Raw genomic sequence first — 23550 nt, 5'->3', positions numbered from 1 at the left:
CAGGAGAGGACCTGGGAGGACGTACTAATAACCCGTGACTTTGAGAAAAGCTGGATGAAGATGCCCGGCCTTTGGGAGGAAAAGAGAGCAAAGATATTCCCTTCTTCACCCGATTTGCTTTCTGGTGGGAACTCGCGACAGTCGTCCCCGGGAGGCCAACCTGTCCTAGGCTAGGCTTGATGTCACTGCACCCTCCTCCAGCTGTGCGAGCTGGCAGACGGAAGGAGGGCCGCCCGGGGCGAACGGCGCCTGTCCAGGCAGGGTCCTCACCACACCCCGCCCGCTCTGCGGCCGCTGAAGCCAAGCCTGGTCTTGAACCAGGGGCCTCTAGGAGGAAGAAAAGGCGCAGCTGCGCCGGCCCCCTCAGGGAGCCTGCAGGTGTGCAACTTGGTCTTACTCAGGGGAGCACGCGCCCCTCTAGCCAGCCGCCCCCGGCACTGGGCTCCCAATGCGGGCCTCCCAGCAACCCCAGCTGGGTGGACCAGCTGGGGGGCGCGGAGGGCTAGTGGGGCACGCGGTCCTACGACCCCACCTCGCAGGTCCCGCAGTCAGCGCCCGGCCAGTCCCCTCGGCACCTGCTGCGCCCTCCTCACGCTTCTTCAATCTCCAAGCCTCCCAACCTTGGAAAACTACACTCTGCCTCTCCTTCTGGCGTCCCTGTCCTGGGGACGTGCGGAGGCGGGAGAGGAGGGCGATAGGAAGGGGGTGGGGACCTGAAAAGACGGTCCCAGCCTTCCTCGCCCGCCACCCCCACCCCAACTCGGCAGCCGTCACGTGGTGCCTGGAGTGGGAGGTGGGGAGAAGAGAAGAGTTTTTTGGGTGCTCCGGCTCGCCAGTAGTTCCTCCAGTCTCAGCCGCCAACTCCGGAGGCGCCGCGCTCTGCCCGGGAGCGCCCGCGGGAGGAGCAGCGACCCGCAGCCGGGAGTCCCGGCACGGGCGATGCTGGCGCCGCCGGCGGCACCTGCGGCTCCTCGTGGCGGCGGCGGTGGCCTCGGCGGCAGGAGCGCGGGCCCCAGCAGCCTCGGCAGCCACAGCCGTTGCGGCCCGGGCCGCCTCCGCCGCGGTCGCCGCCTCTGCTGCGCCTGCCCTCTCCCGGTTCCGCGGCTCCGGGAGGATGTGGGTCCTCGGCATCGCGGCAACTTTTTGCGGATTGTTCTTGCTTCAAGGTAGGGAGACGAAGAAACCACCCGCCCCGCTAGGCGAGCACACCCCATCTACCCGTCTGCCCCTTCGCCCCTCTGGCACCCACCTCCGGGCCCGTGCTGCGCAGGGGTTGCCCAGCGGGAGTTTGTCGGCGGTGACGGGTGCTGGTGCCCGGAGTCGCGACGTGGGAAAGTCTCCAGGAGGAGAGGCGGGAGCGATGGGTTTGTGGGACCCGAGCTGCAGATGCCCGGGCTGCGGGAGAAGAAGCTGAGCTGGGGAGGACGGAGGGTCCGAGATGTGCTGGGGCCTTGCCGACGGAGAGGGGGTGATAAAAAGCCCCTGACCCCACCAAGTTAACAGGCGTCTCCAGCAACCCGTGGGAGTGGCGCCGCCGACAGGTGACGGGAGCGCTGGGCAGCCTGTGGCCCGGGCGCGCCGGGGCTGGGTTGCAGCGCCCGGAGCGCCGCCGTTGTGGAGCTGGGAAGAAGCCCGGGGGTCCGGGAGCAGGGGGTGTTAGGTCTAGACAGGAGCTCATTGATCCAGGCAGAGCAGCCAGGCTGGAACGCTGCGAGATGTGAAAACGTTTCGGTCCTCTGAATTATGCAAACGGCTCTCGAGCGAGCGCTCCAGAGCGGGGACCCCCACCGGACCCTAGCCAAACGGTTGCCCTGAAAGCCAAGAAGAAAAGGTTGTGGTGTCGCGGCTCGGGCGCGCGCGCGCTCACACACACACGCCCCTTGCACACGCTGCGCCTCCCCGCCCAGCGCTGCTGCGGGGACTGTCCCGAAGAAAGGCCGGGGACTCGGGGCGCAGCAGCACTTGGCGTCTGGCACTTCCTCCTGGGTTCCTGGGTGGTCGCGTAGGGAGCCTCGGAGCCACAGCACAGGAACGCTGACGACAAAAACTAAAACTAAAAAGGCGTCTGCAAATGCAACCGCGAATGGTGCCAAAACAGTAATTAAGCAATTTGTAACCAATTAACAATTAGGCAAATCCTTAGCTGTACACTGGAGCTGAAGCATGTCTCTGGAGCTACTTCGCTCTCGAGTTGTGTACCCGGCCTCTCAACTTCCGTGGCGGAAGGGCCAGGTGTGGTGTCGGACGGCCTCTCTTGTTTCTGGAGCATTGGTCTGGGGGTCGCCGGCAGAATTCATTTGTCCTGCAGGACCCTCGGTGTCCGCGCCGCCGGCTGCGGGCTTCAGCCGCATACGCCTTTCTTGGAGACCCAGGGGTGCCGAGCCCACCCCCAGAGGTCGGGATCCGTGGGCTGGCTGGGGCAGAGGAGGGCCGCGGTTTCTGGGGTGGTCTCTGTGAGGGCTGGATCTAAATCCGACTGCTTCTGTCCCCACAGGCTTTGCGCTGCAAATCCAGTGTTACCAATGTGAAGAATTCCAGCTGAACAACGACTGCTCCTCCCCTGAGTTTATAGTGAATTGCACGGTGAATGTTCAAGACATGTGTCAGAAAGAAGTGATGGAGCAAAGTGCGGGTAAGAACCAAGCAGCGCTCACCGGCCTCCAGCCTGGGGTAGGGGTAGGAGTGGGAGGTGGGGGGTCGGGGGGGCATTAAATTACAAGAAAGGGGACTGACTTTGATTTAATGCACACACACGCTGGTTACCACAGATTTACTTTTACAATGCTGGCAAAAGGAAGAGTTCCAAGTTAATCTCATTAGAGTTAATTACCAGGGCTTCTCCCCAAGGGACTCTGGAGGGGAAGTGCATTTAAATTAGTGGCTCTCCTCTTTTTATTTACTCCCCTCATCTCTCTCTGCTAAAAGCTGATCAGGAGGCTGGAAAATATATGGATAACCAGCTCGGCTTGGGCAACTAGACAGTAGCCTGTGAGCAGTGTCAGCCTGAAATATGAAGCTAGTTGAAGTTCCCAGAGGTCAGAGCTTGAAAAATGTGTTTTGTCATAGAGCCACGCCATATTTCTTAGAGGAACACTACAGGATCTTTATTTAATTTTAGAGCTACTGCATCAAATTCCAGGCACCAATTGCCAAGATGTTCAAAGGAATGTAGTTTCCAGCCCCACAAGCTTAGCTGCTAGCTGGCTGATGAAAGGTGCTGGGCTTTATGTGGAGAAGGAGGGCATCCTGTGAGAGCAAACCTCACTTACTTCAGCTGACCAGAGTTTTCTCCCTGATGTGGAACTCCCAGCCACTCCCAATAGCCTTACCAGAAATCAAAGTCCCCTACAAGTGCACCTGGAACTTTGGGGAAAGGAATGGAACTCTACTTTGAATTCCAAGGTCAAACCCATAATGCTAGACCTTGCCATTTTCAGGATATTAACAAGAGGGGAAATCGCATCATGTGGTGAATGATACGGAGTGAACCGAAGTTCTGTTCCTCTTTTGTTGGCTGAACTGCATAGCCCCCCAGAGCTTTTGGTTGAAGGGATTAAATCTGTCAAGTGATTTTCTTAACCTACTAGCAAATGAATGCAAAGGCTACAGTTTTAAAGGCAGCACCTTGGAAAAGTAGTTTCTTCTCAGAGAAGGGCCTGGAAATACCTTGCTACTAACCGCACAGATATTTGATGAGCAGATATCTAGCTCATCAATGTGTGGCGAGAGGGTATGTGTGCGCAGTTATAAAAGCTGTTCTTTTTAGGTCATTAGGTGTGGATTCTTTCCACGGAAAGCGCTCTCTTGGGGAGTCTGATACATAATTGCTCTCAAGAATAATTTGTCCCAAGAAAAGCAGCATGCATTGTTCTGTCATTTGTCATGGGATTCGGGCTATTACAAAAGCAAAATAAAACTTAGTGACAATTCTGTAGCTAAGATTGATAACTATGATTTTGGTAAGTTGTTTCTTTTCTCCTTGTGTTTCATTCTTGAGGATTTTACCTGTAAAATCTGCCCTTTTTCCAGAGGTACTGCTGCAATTTTAGTTGGAATCACTCTGAACGCTTTACCGTTTTTTTTTTTGTTTTTGGGTTTTGTTTTTTTGTTTTTTTTGTTTTTGTTTTTTGCCAAATATTTGCAGCTTTCCTTCAAGTCGTAATTTAGAGCCAGAAAAAAAATAGGGATAAACTGTGGACACATTAGGAACTTCCTCTGGATCCTCTAGGCCAATGCTTACCTGGGTATCATGTTTTATGAGCTGGGATATGGTTGAGACAAGGAAAGAAAAAGATACAACCCAAACTATAGCCAGAAGAGATGTCCTTTTTCAGAGAGATGTTTCTTCCTCTCTAGAAGTATATGTAAGACAAATACCACACACTCCATTTTCATAGTGGTGTTCTTCATCTTGCTTTATTCTGTCCTCTAAACAACATTATAAAGAAAAGGCAGAGGGGGCATTATAATGCCTGTCTTACCTAGGGGAACCTTTAGCACAGAGAGTCTCCAGGGCTGAAATTGCTATTAGTTGGATCAAGTGGATACCTTCTCTCCAAACTAGGTTCCTCCAGCCATAGACCATAGGCCAAAGGGTACACAGAGAGTGAAATAATAAAGCAATACCAATTGAGAAGTCTAGAAAACAGACACAGTTTGGACTCCAAAGAAAAGCCTGTTATAAGGGGGAAGGACACACATTCTAAGCCTGAATTCAGTAAAGTTAGCCAAATGCATGCTCCTGTGTCAAAAGAGCAATGTTTGGGGATCTGCTTCTTCCAAGGTACTTGGATTTTTGTCTCCATGTACTTGTTAGACCAATGAATAGACATGACACTTAACCCTCCTGATGCTGACAGGGATGGAGAGCCAAGCTAAGACTTGGATTGTTAAGTGACCACATGGAATGCAAGCATCACAGTCCTGGGAACATGGGCTACATGGGAACATGGGAACACAGCAGCTACTTGCCTGGGTCTTACACAGAGTGTCTCATGAAATCCAGTAGTCCTCTTTTGCGGTCCTGGTTTCCCTAACCCCTCACGCACCAGTGATTAATTCTGCAGTTTCAGAATTCAGTTTCTTTCCACTCTGGAGAAAGAAGGTCATACCTGTTATGTAATAGTATTAGGTACTGAAGTTAGAATTATTATTATTTTCATTGGATCAATAACCTGTTCTGAAAATCTTAGTGCATGAAAACTGAAAAGGCCCATTGACTCAGAATTCAGGGTGCACGTCAGATTTTTCCTGGAAGTTTTGTTGAAATCCATATGTCTCCCGTCACTCTTGAAGCGGCCAGTTCAGTTAGTCTGTGATATACCCAGCCGTGGGTCTTTGATAAGCTCCCCAAGTGACTGTGGGGTCCCCTAAGTCTGGAAAAACCTATTTGTGTTGTAGAGGAGGGAAACGACAGCCAGAAAAGTTCCGCTTCTGGTCTATGTCCACCAGAAGACTTTCTCCAAGATGCACCTGTTTTCCTGAGCCAGCACCTTCTAGCAAAATATAACACCAGGTTTGCCTGAGAAGATAATGCAAGCAAAGTGCTAAATATTTAAATGTTTTTCATGTCCACCATATTCACCTTATGGGCTTGGTGAACTGGTTGACTGGACAGGCCATGAAATTGATATTAAATGAATATGAGAACCAACCAGTAGGATTTTTAAAATTTGAGCACTATATGGATTGGCATTTTTTCACAGGTCGAGGAAAAGCACAGTTTTAACAGACGAAGAGATTTTAATGAACCAAGCAAGTTTGACATTAAGCAGTGATGAAAGGCATTCTCTTTCCAAAAAATACCAGCGATGCAATATGCCTAGGTCTTTAGTTAGTCCTTTCTGGATTAAGTCTGCAAACTCAGCTTTTATGAATTTGGAGGCAGGTACATTTAATTTTCAATTGGGAAGTACATTTAAAATTAACCTTTACCTATTCCCCAGAGTGGCATTCCTATTAGGTGCAGAGATTTTCCACTTCTTTTTGTCCCCTTGGTCATTTCTGGAGTTATAAGGCACCAGGCTGTGGGGAAGGAGAGCCTTCATTCATTGTCCTTACTAATTGATATTTAAATGTTTGCATAACGAATGACTTGTTCTAGCAAGCTCTGCTCTTAATGAGTTAGCTTCTACTTACCAGCACCCTTGATAATGACATTTCTTTTGCTCTTGCTTATCACTGCGTTCCGAAAAATATTTCAAATATTGATTCTCATTTCAAAATAGAAGCTCCCCCCATATAAATTTTTAAACCAGGTTATAAAGAATGTGAATTTGCATTTGTTTGACAGTGCAATCTTGTAATTAGAGTTTTTCCTCTTGACTAGATACAGTGAAAGGGGCATAATTTAATTTTTATAGACTAGCCAATTTCTGCCCTAAGTAAAATATAGCTCTGTCAGTGAGCAAAATGTTACAGGTTCTCCTAAACCTTATTTAAAAGTTAAATGCAGTATATTGAGAGAAAGTTCATGGTCTGAATCAGTAACCTAATCGATCTCTTCACCCATCTTTTGCAACATGCATTAATCTATTTGTCTGTTTTGCAATACAAGAGTTACTGATTTATATGCCATGTTGCATCTACGTTATGGCTGTATAAGTAATGGCTGTTTTCCTTTTGGATTAGTTAGTCACTCATTAAGTTGGGCAGGGATGGTTGCATGCCTTGGATAGATTAATTTTATGCCTTATTTTCTTACGAGCTAAATAAGGGATAGCAAGTGAGGACCTGATGTCCCTAAAACAAGGAGTCACCCACTATAGTTTCCATTGTAGAAATGGAAAGCTAACTGTGGCCTGTTGTGTTCTTATATCTATGCACTCCTTATTTCACCACAATTAAAAAAAAAAAAAAAATAGGCTCTAGTTTGTCCTTGGGGTAGACTTGTCAGGAAGAAGTCTGCTAATCAATATTATATCATAATTCCTTTGCACATGGATTCATTTATTTAAGGTGCACATATGCATGTTTGTGCACCCAGATGCACACACAATGGCATATCCATGAATGTGTGTATATTTTTACAGTTTTGCCTGTATTCATTTGCATACACCTATATAATTCTTATCAGAAAAATAAAAAGTCATCCTTCTCTGCAGACATTCAGATCCTAAATTACTTAATCTGTATTACACTGTATGCACGAAGACATTTTCTAACTTTTTTCCCAGAACGATTTTGTTAAGAGCATCAGTAGTATCTGTTAATCTTCCAGTGCCCTCTTGTCTGCCCCATATCATTTCTTCTCCTCCGTCGTCTTCACTGTCCTCTCCTGCATCCCACCTGTAGTGGTTACTTTGTCACCCTCAAATCCATTTTGAATCAATCACCTGTGCTATGGACTATGCTCTGAGAATGAAGTGAAAAACAGAAGTCAAAAACAAATTGCCCTATTTTAACTTTGCTAAGGAGAGTCCAACAGGTTGCAACACTTTAAGAAAGATTCAGATGCCAAGAAGGATCTCCTCAAACATTAACACAGCCATGCTGAAAAGGTTTCCATGTCCAACTTGATCAGGTTATGAATGACACAGGAAAAGATTCTGTGCAGTGCATGTCAATATCACTACCTCCTTTCTGGCAGGCCACTAAAAGAACCTTTTTCTTTGGGGCGAGACATTCTGCTGGTCACTTTGGTCACTTAGTTCTCAAGAAGCATCCATCTTTTTCAGGTGGCAGGCATAGCTGGCTGTTAAGGAAGTATTTGGAAAGTAAATATCAAGTGTCATTAGTCCCTTGGACTCTCCAGTAAGTGAAGCATTTGTTTATGTTAACTTTCCAGCTGAACAAGCAGCCAATGCGGACCTCCCAACTCCAGAGCTAAAATGTTTGAAGATTGATCCAGCTCTCCCATAACACTAATTCCTCCCACTACAATTTCATGAAAGCTTCCATCGTTGATGGTTTTCCTAATGAATTTAAACAGAGAGGCTTCAAAGCTGGGTTTTTTTCCCAAGTGAAAAATGAAACGGAGTATGAAAACAAAACACACCGTTTCCTTTGAACTTGGAAAAGGAAATCTGCTTCCCTTGTATATTCCTGAAACAGAAAGATCTAAATCTACAGCCTGCTTCCTCTATCTCCCTCTTCCCCTTCCGCCCCTGCTTTCTTCTTCTTGCCTGTCTCCTGAGTCTTTTTCTCTCCTCTTCCTCCTCTGTCCCTCTCTCCCTCCCTTCCTTTCTTTTTTCTTTCAAATTTCTAAAATGATTGAATGTCTTAGGTTCTAAGTCCCAAACATGGCATAGTATTATCACACTATTTACGGATTCAACCCAGCCCCTGGGGTTTTTACTAGCTGTGTGGGAAGGCCACTTAGCTCCTTTGGAAGAGAAAACACCCATGTTCCAGGCTCCCCAAGAAGATGTAACTTAATGTCCCAGGGGCTGAGCTTCCTCCCCTGTAAAATATAGGAACAGGCCAGCTGTTTTCTTGTGAGATACAAGACACTGAGGATTGCTGTCATTATAACCATCTTTAGAAATTGATCCTGAAAGTAGAAACCTGACAGAGTTGCTTCCTCTCCTATCTCTACCTGTCTCTGAAGATGACCCAGAGGTCTTAGCCTAGGTTACTTGGCATATTATTTCTTCCTTTTGCAGACTGAGAGCGCCCTTGAATGTAACCTTTGATCCCTTACAATAAGATCCTTGTAATTAGCCTGAAGGTTCACAGTGAGATAACATCCTAACTAATAGCCGGTGAATCTGAGATGCAGAGAGGTTGAGCAATTTGCTCAGGGCCACACATCCAGTGGGACTAAAACTCAAGTCCTTTGCCTTCCTTAGGATTTTTGCAATCATCATAATGCTATTTTGGGGCATTCTTTAATAACAATTTTGGTGCTATAATTTAGGTTCCATAAAATTCACCCTTTTAAAGTGGTTTTTAGTATATTCACAGAATTGTAAATATAATCTAATTCCAGATAGATATTTCATTCCAGAACATTTTCATGACCCCCAAAAAGAAACCCTGTACCCATTAGCAGTCACTAATCTGGGAACCGCTAATCTACTTTCTGTCTCTATGGATTTGCCTCTACTGGACATTTCATATAAATGGAATGATGCAGTATGTGGCCTTTTGTGCCTGGTTTCTTTTGCTTATGGTAATACTTTTTAAATTCATCCATTTCGCCTCTCAGTTTGAGATCTCTTTCCTTCTGCTTATACAAAGAACTGAAGAGAAAGCTCAGGTTGGGAAAATGCCTAAATTATGGAGGGGATAAAATGGGGTGGTTTGTGAACTTGAAACTCCATGGGATGATTAGCCAATTTACTGAGCTGGACTAAAAACCTGTACCAAGAGCAAATCATTCCAGTGAACTGTAGGGCAAAGGAGTTCATGTTCATCAAGCACCTATGTGCCAAGTGCTGGGCTTTCCACCCATTGTCTATCAAAGAGTCAATCTGCTTCTCCATGAGGGGATCTTGAATTGGCTTGTGTTAACACAAGAATTCTGTCTGAGGCACTTGGATGCACTATTCCTAATGCCTGAAGCTCTTATCAGGATCCCAGCTGCCCATCCCTGATTAGCATCACTGATAGGCCAGGGTTTTCAGGAATCATGCACTTTGTAGGCTAGAAGAGATCTTAAATTTATAATTTTACAGATGAAAAGAAAGGAGTGTTTTTTTTTTTTTCCTGAGGCCTTAAACATCTTGAGCAGTCCATTTCTCTTTCTTCCCTTGAGAAGGCTTGAGGGTAGAGCGGGTTGAGACGTATTCTGGGAAGGCATTTTTATTAAGGCAATGGGATTCTGGCATGATTAGGTCATCCACAATGAATACTCAGGGAACTTGTGCAAGTCTGGCTTTTTTCTCCCAAACCAAATCATTGATTATAGCTTTTATGTAGGCAGTACCATTTACTCCATTTTCCCCCTCTGTTATTCCCTCCTTAAAAACTAGGCTGGATTCTTCCTTGCCTTACTTTTTCATTGTGGTAGAAGTGATTGTATTTTGGGGAGAGGAGACTTTCTGGTAGTGGATAATACGTTTCCTTCCCTGGGCATTCTACAAAAGGTCTTGTCTATAACTTAGGAGTTTCACCCAAATCTGTGATGAATCAGCCTACAAATAAAAAGAATTATGATATATGTCATTACTTCTTTCTGTCCATGGTGAACTTCGGGTTGTGGCTACATTGTGATTCAGGAGCTGTTTTCATGGGCCAGAGCTTCGGGGCATGTTCTCTTATTAATACGTTGCTTCCAATCTTCTGATTGCCTGCAACAGTACAAAGCAAAGCAGGAGATGAACTGAATTAAGTGCTTTTTTAGATAAGGTGAAACCATAGACAGCTGCTAATAAATGGCTTTTTTAAAGGAATGCATTTAAATAGAAAAAAGCAGTGATGGTTCAGGATGTCGATTTCGAGCTTTATGACTTCGCAAACCACGAAGAGGGATCCAGATGCACAAGTGATGAAGTGTTGTATTATTTTAAGGAAGTTGTGATACTTGGTCCAGTGCATTTCATTTCTCACTGGACATGGACAATAGCTTTTTATGTTTTTCTATTTCTTGGACTTGTTGGCGGGAGCAGAGGAATGACTGGAGACAGTGCCAGAGGCGGGTGGCGCCAGGCGTGCGGCACTCGGCCGCTGTACCCGTGCATGCTGTGCTCGGCATGAATACGAATGTGCATAGCAGTTTACAATGCCCTCCGCTGAGGCTTCTTCAAAGAGCGTCTGCGGAAGCAGGTATATTAAGTGACGCTGGGCCGTGTGTTTTATGCACTGTTTTATTGCTTATGCAAAATCTACCAAACCACTTGGGTCTCCTGTAACTTCAGAGAATCTGTTCGGAAATAACAAGAGGCTGGGCAGGTTGGCTAGTTTTCCACCCAGTGAAGACATCCAAACTAGGAGTGCAAAGAGATCTGGGCTTCAAAGCCAATCCCGATTCTTAGGAGAATTTCCCTGCCTTCAGAGGGAGAGGCAGCTGGTGGGAGGAGCTGCCCCTACTGAGGGAAGAGCTAGCTAACTTTGTTTGAAAGGTCAAACAACTTTCTACTCAGCCTGGCACTGGCTGTTGGGAGGGAAAGAAGAATAAAGCAAGGCGGAAGCAGGCATTTTACCTAAGAGTGGGTTAAGATCTAGAGAGACTAAACCAACCCCTGTTAAAACTGGCTCTATGTGGAAAAGCCAGCCAGGGCCCCTGCTTACCTGAGCCCTTGGACAAGCATCTTAGACTTGACCTTCCTGGTGTAGGTGGAGACAGGATGTTCTGACAATTTTATCTTTGTTCCGCATTCTCCAGCCAGCAGTGTGCCTGGCAACAGAGCCTTTCAGTGTTTTTAGAGTACTTTTCCTAATCCAATTGAACCTCAGTTTCATGCACTAGAGCCCATTCATGGTTTTCATTTCTGGATACAGGGCTCCTGAAAGGATGCTGTGCTCATCCTCTCTCTCCCTCGCATACTCCCCACCACCCCCCTCCTTCTGTCTCTCTTACACCCACACACCTAGACTCTCTCACTCATATGAAGACACACAATATATACCTGCTGAATGAGTGTACTTGATGAAATCAAGTTTCAAGCAAAAACAGATAGATTGATTGGTATTTACAAAATAATAGACCAGAAATGAGGGAGTTTAAATCTCTAGCATAAGAAGAAAAATACAACAAAGTTAAGCTTAATATACCATTTGCTTTTCAGTTAAACCAGAAAAAGCCAACTGATGCCTGTTAGTCACGGTTATCATTTAAGGAACAACTCCGAAGTATAATAAACCCAGTTTTTCTAGTTTGTCAGCTCACTTTTGAGGCCAATCTGGCTGTGCTCTGCATAGGAGTGTTTTCTGGAAAGAAACACATATACCTCCCTCCTAAACATCCAGCTAGTTTGGTAATCAAGCCAGGTAGGGACAGGACACCACTTAGCCAATCTGGTCAGCTGGCGGTTTACGTTATTAGGAACTCTGTTGCACAGTGGAGATCCACCTTGGTCGTGAACTTCCTAAGGGAGAAAGTAACCCACCCCACACATAGTCATATACTAGTTCTCCCCTGGCAGACCTCTGCCCCCGCCCATAGATCCCTCCCATACACCAATGCAAATTTGAAATACAAATGGGTATGCTCCTCAAGAGAGAAACCATCCAGACTTTGAGCTGGGGGACATACTTCTAAACCCGTGAGTGTGGACAGACTAAACCATAGAGGGAAACACGGGATGTGAAAAAAAGACCATGTTTTTGCTCTCCTACTGTCTGCCTTATACTTACACTGTGTTTCACTGAACTCTAAGAGCCAACTAATTGTTTGTGTTCTTGCTCTGTTTATTAACTATCATTAATATCATTGTCCTGAGCCCTGGGTGCCATTCTCAAGGAAGCGGCTGCAATAGCTCCCAGGCATCAGAAAGCACAGTGTTGTATGTAAGGCATGAATCATGGGGATCTACCTCCAAAACTAAGAGCACACTGTATGTTAGCCAAGTTGACAGTAAATTATATTTAAATAAATAAAGCACTGTGCTTTCCCCTCTTTAGTCTATGGGTCACAGTTTCAAAAGAATAAACCAGCCATTGCTGCAGGCAGATTTCTCTTACCTGCATCCCAGACATCACTTTCTGGATTGCTGAAGAATGCTTTTGGTGGCAAGTAACAGGGACTTAAGCCATAAAGACATTTATTGTTTACCTAACCAGTAGTCTGGTTGTAGGTGGTCCTGGAGTTGTTCCCATAGCTCAGTGATGCCATCAAAGACACGGTTCTCTTCATTTGCCCTCTCACTTCCTAAGCGTCTTGGCTTTTTGCTGTCAGACTTGTTACCTCTTGGTCACAAGGTGACTTCTCTGTTTAAGTTAAAGAGAAAGAATAGCATCGGGAGCTTTTATCTTCAGCTTTACTCTCCCCAAGTTTCCCAAGAGAATTCTGCTTACTTTTTATTGGTCAGAACATGGTCTCATGGTCATTATTGCTATAAGGAAGATGGTAGAGGGTGGCTATTGGGTGGCCAGCTATAGTGTCTGCCAAATCACCTTTTGAGAAATCCATGCACAAAATCAGAAAAATCGGGCACAATGCCTCCAGGATCCCCTAGAGAAAGAACAGGGATAATTCCCTTTCCTGAACATCACTTCTCTTTTGCCTAAAGTGAACACTGAAATGCATTGTCATCCTAAATGATTATCACATTTTGGAAAGGGAAAGAAACACACACACTAGCAAGTGATGTCCTGAAGTTTAATTCAAGATGTCTGTGATGTTCCAGAATATTTGGGTTTACTGAATGCTGAGATATAAGAGTGTAACTACATTTTAGTGCAAGGATATTTTTCTTAGCAAGCACAAGTAGGAGAGAGGGGCAGAGAGAGAGAGAGAGAGAGAGAATCTTAAGCTCTTATGCAGGTTCCATGCTCAGTGAGCAGCCTGAAGTGGAGTTCAATCCCATGACCCTGGGATCATGACCTGAGACAAAATCAAGAGTTGGATACTCAACTGACTGAGCCACCCAGGTGCCCAAAACAAGGATATTTTCTATAGAAGAGAATGCCATGTTCTGGCAACAGGTGAAAGGGAAGTTAGGGTTAAAGAATAAGGTGTTCCTGGCCCACCCCATCTGGACCCATCATGCCACCAGCAACCCTGTTTTTCCTACCTTTGAGTGAATTTTTGTGCAAGAATCTGATGATTAAAGTTTGAGCCCTTAGCATTTCAGAACAATAATCAGAGGGACTTCAAGGTTAAAAATCCAAGAGCCCAGTTTCATAAATTATTGAAGGGCGCTGTTAATACTGAGATAATAAGTCATAAATATCTATTCCCCCAAGCCTCCATGGCAAAAAGGGAAACAGACACCAGCTGAGGAAAAGCAAGTGACTGTACAGAACCTTCCTGGTTCAGGAAGTTACAAATGAGCAGAGAAGTCCAACCCTAAAGTGAAGCTAAAGTAAAACTAACAATTGGCCTCATACATTATGGGTTGGTTACTTGCTTGTTATAATTAAGTTGGCATCAAGTGGTTAACAGCCTTGAAAATTAAACTCAACCAAAAAAACTTTTGAAAAGGGTAATCAAAGGTTTCTGAATAATGAAGTTAACACATCCCTGTTATAAGGAAAAAGAATGTTCCTGTGGCATCTTGTTTCATGTCTATTTTCTGGTGTTGGTGGTGCTTGTTTTAACAGACATGTTTATTTTTACCCTTGGGGTCACTGCAGCTCCTTAACATTACTGTCAATTTCCGGTCCTAGCAGTATGGTTAAGATGGACTTGGCATCAGTTTGGAGGTGCAGTGTGGAACTTGGCACTTCCCTTGTTTTTGAATTTTGAGTTTTTTTGGGGTTTTTTGAGGGTTTTTTGTTTTTGTTTTTGTTTTTTTGCCTTTTAAAATGGGTTGTTCGTATTCTTATTTGGTTCCTGTGGCCATCTGTAGCTCAAATGGAGGGGCTTCTTTGGCTTTTAAAATATTCACATTCATGGCAAAGGAAAAGTAATTAAGAGCCAGAACACAAAACTGTCCAGAGAAGAACTCCCTTCTGGGTTTTCTCCCTTCTTTATGCCTGATAAATGGTGTCCATCATGGCAGTAACAAGGCACAAATATAGATAAGCCTCTTCTTCCTGAGATGTTCCCATTAGAATGCAGACACTGTCAAAACTCCTCACATGGTGTTCTTTAAGAGAAAAAAAAAATACTTGGGAACAGATCGAAGATCTTTTTTCTCACAGTTTCTTTCAAAGCTCAGTGAAAATGCATATAGTTCATTCCAATTACCCGTTTCCAAGCATTTTTCTTTGAGGAGCTCTTCCTAGTTCTGCATAGAATATTTATTGTGATGTAATCATAACTCTGGTGCAGTAAGTGTTGGTTATTCTTTGGGTAGAGGAAGATTAGTCTCACTCCCAGACGGGCATTCACACAAGTAGCAGTTTACCATAGAAGTTGACTTTAAAACTAAATTGTACAACGTGGGGTGAAAGTAATGGACTTTTAAAGGCTCTGTTGAGAAATTTCCATCTTTATACCAGCAAAGAAGGCAGACACAAAGGAAACTGTTGGAAAAGATAAATGCTGTGGTCCGTAAAAAGGAAGGAACACATGCTTTATGCCTCTATTTAATTGACTGTTGGGGCAGAGACTAAAGTGAGAAAACCAGGAAAATAGCTCATTTTAAAAACCTCTTTAGAGCCAGTGTGTCCTAACAGGACTGTAGTCCCATACTCTATGGGATGGGTCAAATTCCCACGTACATCTGTGTGTGTGTGTGTGGGTGGGTGGGTGGGAGTGGGTTGGGGGTATGATGGTCTTGATCCTCTTTTTGCCCCAGTGCAGCTCAACTCACCCAGCAAAAAACAATGTTAAGTCATTACTGTTTATGATTTTCAAAGTCCAGAGTCTATTTGGAATAGAAGATTAGTTGGAAAATGCTTCCCAACTTCAGAGAGAATCATGGCTACAGACTTAAGTGCTAGGATACCACGTAGACTGGGGCACATGGAACCTGGCAGGGTCTAGAGAGTGCCCACTGGTTATCAGCCTTTCTTCTTACCCGGGTTCTGAGCATACTGAGAAATAAAACAGGGAACAGGGAAGACGAGGGCAAAAATATCACCATAGTAACTGAGAAAGACTAAGTTGAAGGGAATAGCTTTGGGGTGAATGTCAAATGGGCTTCCAAATGAGCTGGTCTACCCAGTCCATAAAGGCCAAAGAGGGGAAGTTTCTTGTCCTGAGGAGCATGGCAGAACACCTATTTGCTATAAGCCATTCACTCCCAAGAAGGAAAAGAAAGCAGATGAACAATGTGTGTCTGCTTTATTCTTCCCAAATTAACCAATCAGGTCACTCCTTTGAGGATGAGGGACTAGAGGTTGAGAGAGGCCCAGAGTACCCTTAGTTCCCTTTGTGTGGAAAGAAACAGATGGGCAAAAAAACATTCCCCCAGTAATCTTCCTTGAAGTCCACCCTTCCCCTGGCCCCAAAAAATAGTCACTTCAGGATTCTCCAAGATCTTTGAGGCAAGAGTGAAGTAGTTAAGTGGCACAGATGTTTGGGGCTGCATGGGTCACGTGTTGGTCATCAGCATGGGCAGTGACTGGGGATGTTTCACTGTAGCTTGTGTTTGGGTCATACATAGAAAAGTGATACAGACTTGACCCTCACTCATAGTCATGTCTTTTATTTTAAAAATTTTATTTGAAATAATATGCCACAGAAAAGCTGCGAAATAGTACAGACTTTATATTTACTCTTCACCTAGTTTCCAGTAATGTTGATTAACTTGCATACCTTCAGTATAATGACCAAAACCAAGAAATTAACATTGGTCCAACACTATTAACCCATGGTTTGTTTTTGGATTTCACCAGGTTTTCCTTTTTCTGTTGCAGGATCCTATCTGGGATCACACATTGCATTTCATTGTCATGCCTCCTTGGTCTCGGCTAGTCTCCCAACAATTCCTCATTCTTTCTTTGTCTTTTGTGATGCTGGCACTTTTGAAGAGGACCCGTCAGCTTTTTGTATACTGTCCCTCAATTTGGGTTGGTCTGATGTTTTCTGATGGTTAGATTGTGGAAGACTACTTGGAAGTGATGTGCTATCATTTTTCAGTGCATTATATCAAGAGGTGCATGATGTCAGCATGTCTTATGACTAGTGATGTTAACTTTGATCGCTTAATTAAGATGGTGTCTGCCGGGCTTCCCCACAAATGACTGTTTTTCTCTTTGTAATTAATAGATAACTTGAAGGAAATTCTTTGAAACTATACGGATATCTTGTTTCTCCTCAAACTTTGCTCACTAATATCAGCACCTGTTGGTATATCTCTCCCTTACTGTGGAAGTTATTCCTGTGGTGTTATAAAATTTCTATTCTTCTGCAAAATTTCTTCTGACTTTATTATTTGGAATCTTTCTGTAATATATAGCTGTCCCTGCTCCTCCAAATGTTTATTTAATCATTTATTTATTTGTATAAAGGTGAACTGGTGGGTATTTACTTGATGCTCTGGGTTCTAATCCAGTACTGTTGTTAATTTTGTTGCTCAGATTGCCCTAGCTATCCCCTGGGAGACTGACTTCTGTGTCCTTTCAGCATGCCCCATCTTTTTTTGAAGACTTCCTTATTTTTTGGCACCACAAGATAAGATACTCCAGACTCATCTTAATTTTCCCTCTCTCAGCCTTGTTTATCACTTCTCCATGGTAGTTGTGTATTTTAAATGAAAAACAAGGGGTGCCTGAGTGTCTCAGTCAGTTGAGCATCCAACTCTTGATATGGGCTCAGGTCATGATCCCAGGGTCGTGGGATCGAGCCCTACACTGGACTCTGGTAAGCGTGGAGCCTGCTTAAGATTCTCTCCTTCTCTCTCTACCCCTTCCACCTGCTCACATGCGCGCTCTCTCTCTCTCTAAAATAAAAATAAATTTTAAAAAACCACCTCAAGTCAAGGACGTTGACTTTTTAAAAAAAAATTTTTAATGTTTTACATATTTTTGAGAGACAGAGCATGAGCAGCGGAGAGGCAGAGATCTCGAGAGGGAGTCGCAGAATCCAAAGTAGGCTCCAGTCTCTGAGCTGTCAGCACAGAGTCCCACATGTGGCTAGAACTCATGAACCACGAGATCATGACCTGAGCCAAAGCTGAAGTTAGACACTTAACTGACTGAGCCACCCAGGTACCCTGGAAGTTGACTTTTCTTAGGTACGTATTATGGACTGACACAGTCATAGGTGCTTTGCAGTCATTGTCACCTTAATCATCACATGTTAGTCTGTTGGGTCAGTACACCTTTCTCCCTTTTCAAAAGTGCAAACAGGCTTAGAGAAGTTTAGTGTGTTATCTCAGTGGTAAGTCTAGTCTAAGCCTGTTGGACTTCAGAGTCAATGTTTTTTCCACCATGCAAAGAATTATTCAGAAGCAAAATGAAACATGAACATTTTACTTATTCACTTCAGCTTGCCCCACCTTGGTCTGTAAATGAGAAGATTAAGATTTCTTCAAGACCCAGAACTTAATGGAAGAAATTAATGGTAGACCCTGATCTTGCACTTAGGCTAATATTTCTTTACATCTAACACTGTAATTCTTCTAAGGTGATTTTTATTGGTAAAAAATTAAGTTTAGCAATTTCTAACAATTTCAGTTTATTATTGAAACTTCCTTTCCTTGCTTTATGAGGACATACAATTTCCCACTGGGTTTGCCAGCAACGATGAGTTGCCACTCATCTTCGAGCTTAAGTGATCATTTTGGATAGGTCAAGAAATAATACATTACAAAAAAAAAAAAAAAAAAAAGAAAAAAAAAAACCTGAACAGGAGCCCCTTGTAAGTAAGGAGACTTCCTAGTAAGTAGTGCTGCTTCTTGAACTCCCAAGTTATCTCTTTGGCAATATAAGTTCATTTGAAAATGGTGTTTTCTGAAAGAAAAATCATTATTTTTTTCTTTCAATATATGATGATTTTAAGAAGACTTAGAAAATCATTAAATTCCTGAAAGTACATCTAGAAAAGTATAATTAAAGTCATAGGGGAAACAGTTTACCGCATCAATATTTATAATGTGCTTTAAGAGGCACTCTTGGCTTCTTCAAAGCAGAAAATATGGGAGAACAATGAAGCACAGGCAGTATTTTGGATCTACCATGGCTTAAACAACGACATCACATGAACTAACTAGGCTTCTTACACAAATAAGGTGGTTTCTGGTTATCTCGCAGCCACTGTAGAAAAAAACCCCAGGACCTTGTGACAGAGCATGTCAGAAAATGTTGACTGCTAGGGACAGTTGCACAGATACACTGTGGAAAGTGGGGTCTGCCCAGGGTGGGGTCTGCTCCATTTTGGCTTACATACAACAGAACCACAAGACCTCTAAATGTGAGTTTTAATCAATCTGCATCCTGCCACACTGGAAACAGTGTTCTTGTAGTGGTTCTAACTGTGCCCTTTTTTTCCCCCTCATTTTTGCCTTCAAGCTGTGCCTATGTCTTCTGTAAGGATGTTTGTGTATGCTGTGAAGAATGTACTTTCTACAGAGACAGTTCAATTAAAAAACATAGTAAAATATGGATATAAAATTCTCCAAATAGTTTAAAGCCAGCAAAGGCCTTTGGTTGAATCTTGAACCCAGAGATCCTTTCTGACATTCTTCAAAAAGCAAATGTTCCGGGGATGCCTGGGTGGTTCAGTCAGTTAAGTGTCTGACTTCGGCTTAGGTCATGATCCCACAGTTCATGGGTTCAAGATCCACATAAGGCTCTGTGCTGACAGCGTGGAGCCTTCTCAGTATTCTCTCTTTCCCTCTCTCTCTGCCCCTCCCCTGCTTGAGTTCTCTCTCAAATAAATAAACTTAAAAAAAAAAAAAAAAAAAAGGTAAATGTTCCAAACTGTGGGTTGTATTTCTTATAGAGCTAGAGAGGAAAGACCAGGTGAAAGGGATAGGTGTTATTAGGTAAAGGTGATTGGATTTTGATAGAACACAGGTAAGCAAACTCTGACCCTTGGACCAAATCTAGCCCAATACTTGTGTTATGAACTGAACTGTCCTCCCAGCCCCCACCAAATTCATATATTGCAGTCCTGATCCTCAGTGTGGTTGCAGTTGGAGATGGGGCCTTTGAGAATAATTAGGGTTAGATGAGGTCCAAGGGTATGGCTTCCAATGGGATTGACCTCTTTGTAGGGGAGGGAGAGAGATGCACAGGAAGGTCCCTATTAGGACACAGCTGACTCTAAGCCAGGGAAGCATTCTTACCAGAAGCTTAATTTTTGCCAGCACCTTGGTCTTAGCCTTCTAGCCTCCAGAACTCCGGCAAAATTTCTGTTGTTTAAGCCACACAACCTGGGATATTTTATTGTGACAGCCCAAGTGGACTACTGTGGCCGATTTCTATAAAGGAAACTTAATTGGAACACAGCCACCCCCATATGTTGTGCACTATCTTTGGCAGCCTCCATGATAAAATATCAGAATCAAGTAGTTGTGATGGAGACTATTTAGCCTCAAAAGCCAAAATGTTTACTATCTAGCCTGTCACAGAAGAAGTGTGCCAACCCCTGGGTAGAAACTTACCATGTACAGTGTTGCTTTTAAACAGAAAAAGCCACCCCAGTGGGACATGAATGGGCCAAAGGGAAGAAAGAAAAACCTCTACTGACAGGTACTCAAACTAGCCCTGGCCTGATCACCTCCAGGAGTGTTTTGGTCTTCTAAGCTGGTCATTTCACACCCAAGCTAAGTGGTTGACAGTGAACATTCCCACCTTCAATCGTTGAAGTCCTTGGAGAGCAGGCAGAGGAGCCTGTCCTCAAATGAGGCAGATAGGACAGACCTATTGTGACAGGGAGGTAGCAATGGACCAAATGGGGTCCAGGAGAAGAGTGGAAAGCAGTGAAGAAAAACTGGCTCGTCTCTCCTTCTCCATGGCCGTGGATCATCAGAGTTGTCACAGCCTTCACTGTGCAGGGCAGAGCAGGGGCTGGCCTGTAACCCCGAATGAAATCTTTGCAGGTAGTGAAAGCCTTCTCCCTGGATAAATTGTTTTGTGCATTTAGATCCTACATGTGCCCGCTCCCTCCCCAAAGTGGCAGTTGGGAAGTTTCGGCTACCTGTGTCTGAATCATCCGGGGTTGGTTCTAGGAATCTGTATTTAAAGAATGCCCAGGTAACTCTTCTGCACAATGATGTCTGAGAAACACTGCTTGGGCAGTTTTTACCTGCTGGGGTTCTAGAACTTTCCAGGTCCCATCTGGAGAGCGGGTGCATGTTATAACAGGCCCCTTAGTGAAGTGCACAGGAAAGAACCTCGAGGAAGGAGAGCTTGGGCCAAAGGTATCGCCACACCAGTGATTTAGCACATTAAAGATTTTTGCACTGTGTGCCACCAGCCAGGTCAGCCTAGAGACTTCCAGGTCAGAATGCCAGCCTTGGAGCCATGGTGTAACTGTCCCTGATGTTGTATTCCTAAGCCCTGACCACTTCTGGGCTGATGTCAACCAGAGTTGTTCCAGGTGCCTTTTATTCTGCCTGCTCCATCTGTGGTGACCCAGCTGTGTTAGGGGCAGGCAGAAAAAGCTGGACTCAAGCAAAGAGAAAACACCATCTTTCTTCTTCTCCCTGTATAATCAATAATTCAACCCTGTAAAGCGCGCCCGATGCCTGATGGAGCGCCTGCTGCAAAGAAGACGACAGGGGCCATCCAGCATCCACACTAATTTCTAACGCTTCTTTCTTTCGTTCTTTCTCCCTGCTGCCCCGTCTCCTGGTCTGCCTTTGGTTTTTCTTGATCTGAATGCAAACTGAGCATGTTGGCTAAAATGTGACCCAAATATAGTCCAAGAGGAATGGAGACAGAATGGGAAAAGGAACCCGTGATTTTCAATGATGGAGCAGATCAGTAATTACTGAAGTCGCTATCCCCTCTGAGGGATGTACCGTGGTGTGCATAAATTCAGTAAGTAGCCACTTCTGTGAATTAAGGGTTCAAATTAGAAAACACACCATGGACAGATAATAACAATAAAAATAGCAACAGCAAACGCTTATATAGCACCTACTTTGTGCCAGGAACTTTTTCCAAGTTCCTTAACTTGGAAAGATCGTTTCTAGTGTCTGTAAAACAGGGAGGACACGTGGTGGTACTGAAATGTGTTCATACCATCTATTTGGATGCATTTCCTCCCACTTTACATTTAATTCCAGTGTGTAGAGCACATATGATCTAATCCCTTTTCCCCTGTTTCCATGTTTTATGATTTCAGCCTAACTCTTGCAAGCTTGATTTCCTTCAAAGTCTAATTTCACTAGTCCCAGGAAATAGGTACCATTGCTACAGTGGAATGAATTTCCCTGGAAGTAACCTCAGTATTTTATTTTACCTTTCCTTCATTCCTCTCCATGGCTATCATTATCCTAAATAAGGCAGATTAATACGACTGACTTACTCCAGGAGAACAATTTGTGGTATTTTGAAAGCCAGTATAACCACCCATCTAAATCCAAGAATTCCCCTCCCAGGAGGCCATCACCCCTCGAAAGACTTAAAGAGGATTAACGTGTTAAGTGCTGGGGCTCTTGTTCAATTTGGTGATAGTGGGTGGTATGTTCCATAAGTACACTTCTGGTCCGCAGATGGGAGCTGTGAGAAATGACTTGGCACAGGCAGGACACATCCCTGTGTCCCTGCAGGGTGGGATGGCTGGGAGCAGGCCCAAGCTGGGATTAGCCCAGCCGTGGGTGATGGACAGCACTTCCTCACCCTGCCGAGCCTGCCAGCTCTGGGTCTGAAAGCCCATTACCAAGGCATTGCCTTTCACACAGGCCTGTTTCAAGCAAGGCCTGTGGGTTTGTGCTAGCTTTCTGTAACCTCTGTTATCCAGGCCCCACCAGCCTAAGAATAAAATTTGGGGTTGCTACTAGTCAGAAAAGTACCCACTATCATGGGGCCTCTGGGCCCCCTTTAAATGATCCTTTTTCCTTCTGTGTTCTCCCCTTTTCCCCTTCATTCCCTTATTCATTCATTCAGTATTTTTTGAGCCATTTAGGTATCAAGCAGTGCTCTAATTACTAGAGCTACATTCTATTAAAAACGATTTGATAGTAAAAACATGTAGAACATTAGAAGTGATTAAAAGGTCATATGGGGAAGGAGCATCCCTCAGCTATTTGGGGAAGTGTCCAAAAGGTGACTGGCTGCTGCTTTTATTTATTTTTTAATGTTTATTTATTTTTGAGAGAGAGTATAAGTGGGGGAGAGGCAGAGAGAGAGGGAGACACAGAATCTGAATCAGGCTCCCGGTTCCACGCTATCAGCACAGAGCCCGATGCGGAGCTCAAACCCACGAACCGTGAGATCATGACCTGAACAGAAGTCAGACGTTTAACCGACTGAGCCACCCAGGTGCCCTCACTGCTGCTTTTAGACACTGCCATCTCCTGCAGTGGGTGGCTGCTGTGGGCTGTAGGGCATTCACAAAGGTGCAGGTGAACCAAACCCATGACCATCTATACCTACCACTTCTTGCCCACGGTGCTGCTGAAGCCACACAGAACCGTGGCCGTATTGATGGCACCTGCCTGAGGTTCTAGGGAAGCCCCAAGGCCATGAGGGCTGTATTGTGGTGCAGTGGTATGGACCCTTTTCTGCCCTCCTGGAGCCATGTGCTGCTGTGTACTTCAAGCTCAGGTCAGTCAAGTGGCTTACTCCGTGTATAATTTCCATGTCTATTAATTTGTCATTACTGATACAGTCTACAAACATATTCCCTCTGTACAGCATTAAAATATCACAAATGAAGCACAAGTGCTTCCTGACTGTGGCCCATTTCTAAAAGGATAACCACTTCTCAGTGTATAGCCTTATGGCCCCTTGTCTCTGACATAAACTCACACATATAGCACACACTGCAAGAGCACACATTGTATTACTTTTTTTTTTTACATAAATCGTACATGTATATCATTTGGAAATTCATTTTTCTACTTATTGAAAACCACATCAGTATATGGAGTGATTCAGTCAGTATAATGAGCCAGATAAGTACAGAATTCTGCACATGACCTTCAACTGGTGTTTAACATC

General features: G+C 44.5%; 1 protein-coding gene and 1 long non-coding RNA gene across 4 annotated transcripts in view; one reads left to right on the top strand and one right to left on the bottom strand.

The window, feature by feature from the left end:
- LYPD1 (LY6/PLAUR domain containing 1) overlaps nucleotides 1–23550 on the top strand; it is a 38627-nt gene that overhangs the window by 118 nt on the left and 14959 nt on the right. Inside the window, exons 1-2 of one of the 3 annotated variants that reach the window (XM_025912678.2) lie at nucleotides 797–1166; nucleotides 2495–2632. In XM_025912678.2, coding sequence (XP_025768463.1) covers nucleotides 1115–1166; nucleotides 2495–2632 — 190 coding nt within the window. In that variant the 5' untranslated portion in view covers nucleotides 797–1114. Of the gene's footprint in view, nucleotides 1–796; nucleotides 1167–2083; nucleotides 2233–2494; nucleotides 2633–23550 lie in introns of those variants that run through there. The other 2 variants (XM_086718460.1, XM_086718461.1) reach the window with 2 other exon arrangements.
- On the bottom strand, nucleotides 6932–12828 carry LOC147578424 (uncharacterized). The gene is made up of 3 exons (XR_015255184.1): nucleotides 11173–12828; nucleotides 10112–10232; nucleotides 6932–7693 (listed from the first exon to the last, which is right to left on the bottom strand). It is a non-coding gene; the product is annotated as an uncharacterized LOC147578424 (long non-coding RNA).

This window comes from Puma concolor, chromosome C1 (assembly GCF_028749965.1).
Source record: "Puma concolor isolate L17-30 chromosome C1, mPumCon1.1.hap2, whole genome shotgun sequence".
Lineage (NCBI taxonomy): Eukaryota > Metazoa > Chordata > Mammalia > Carnivora > Felidae > Puma > Puma concolor.
Note: the sequence above shows the minus strand (reverse complement) of the source record. Positions and strands in the feature narration are given on the sequence as shown.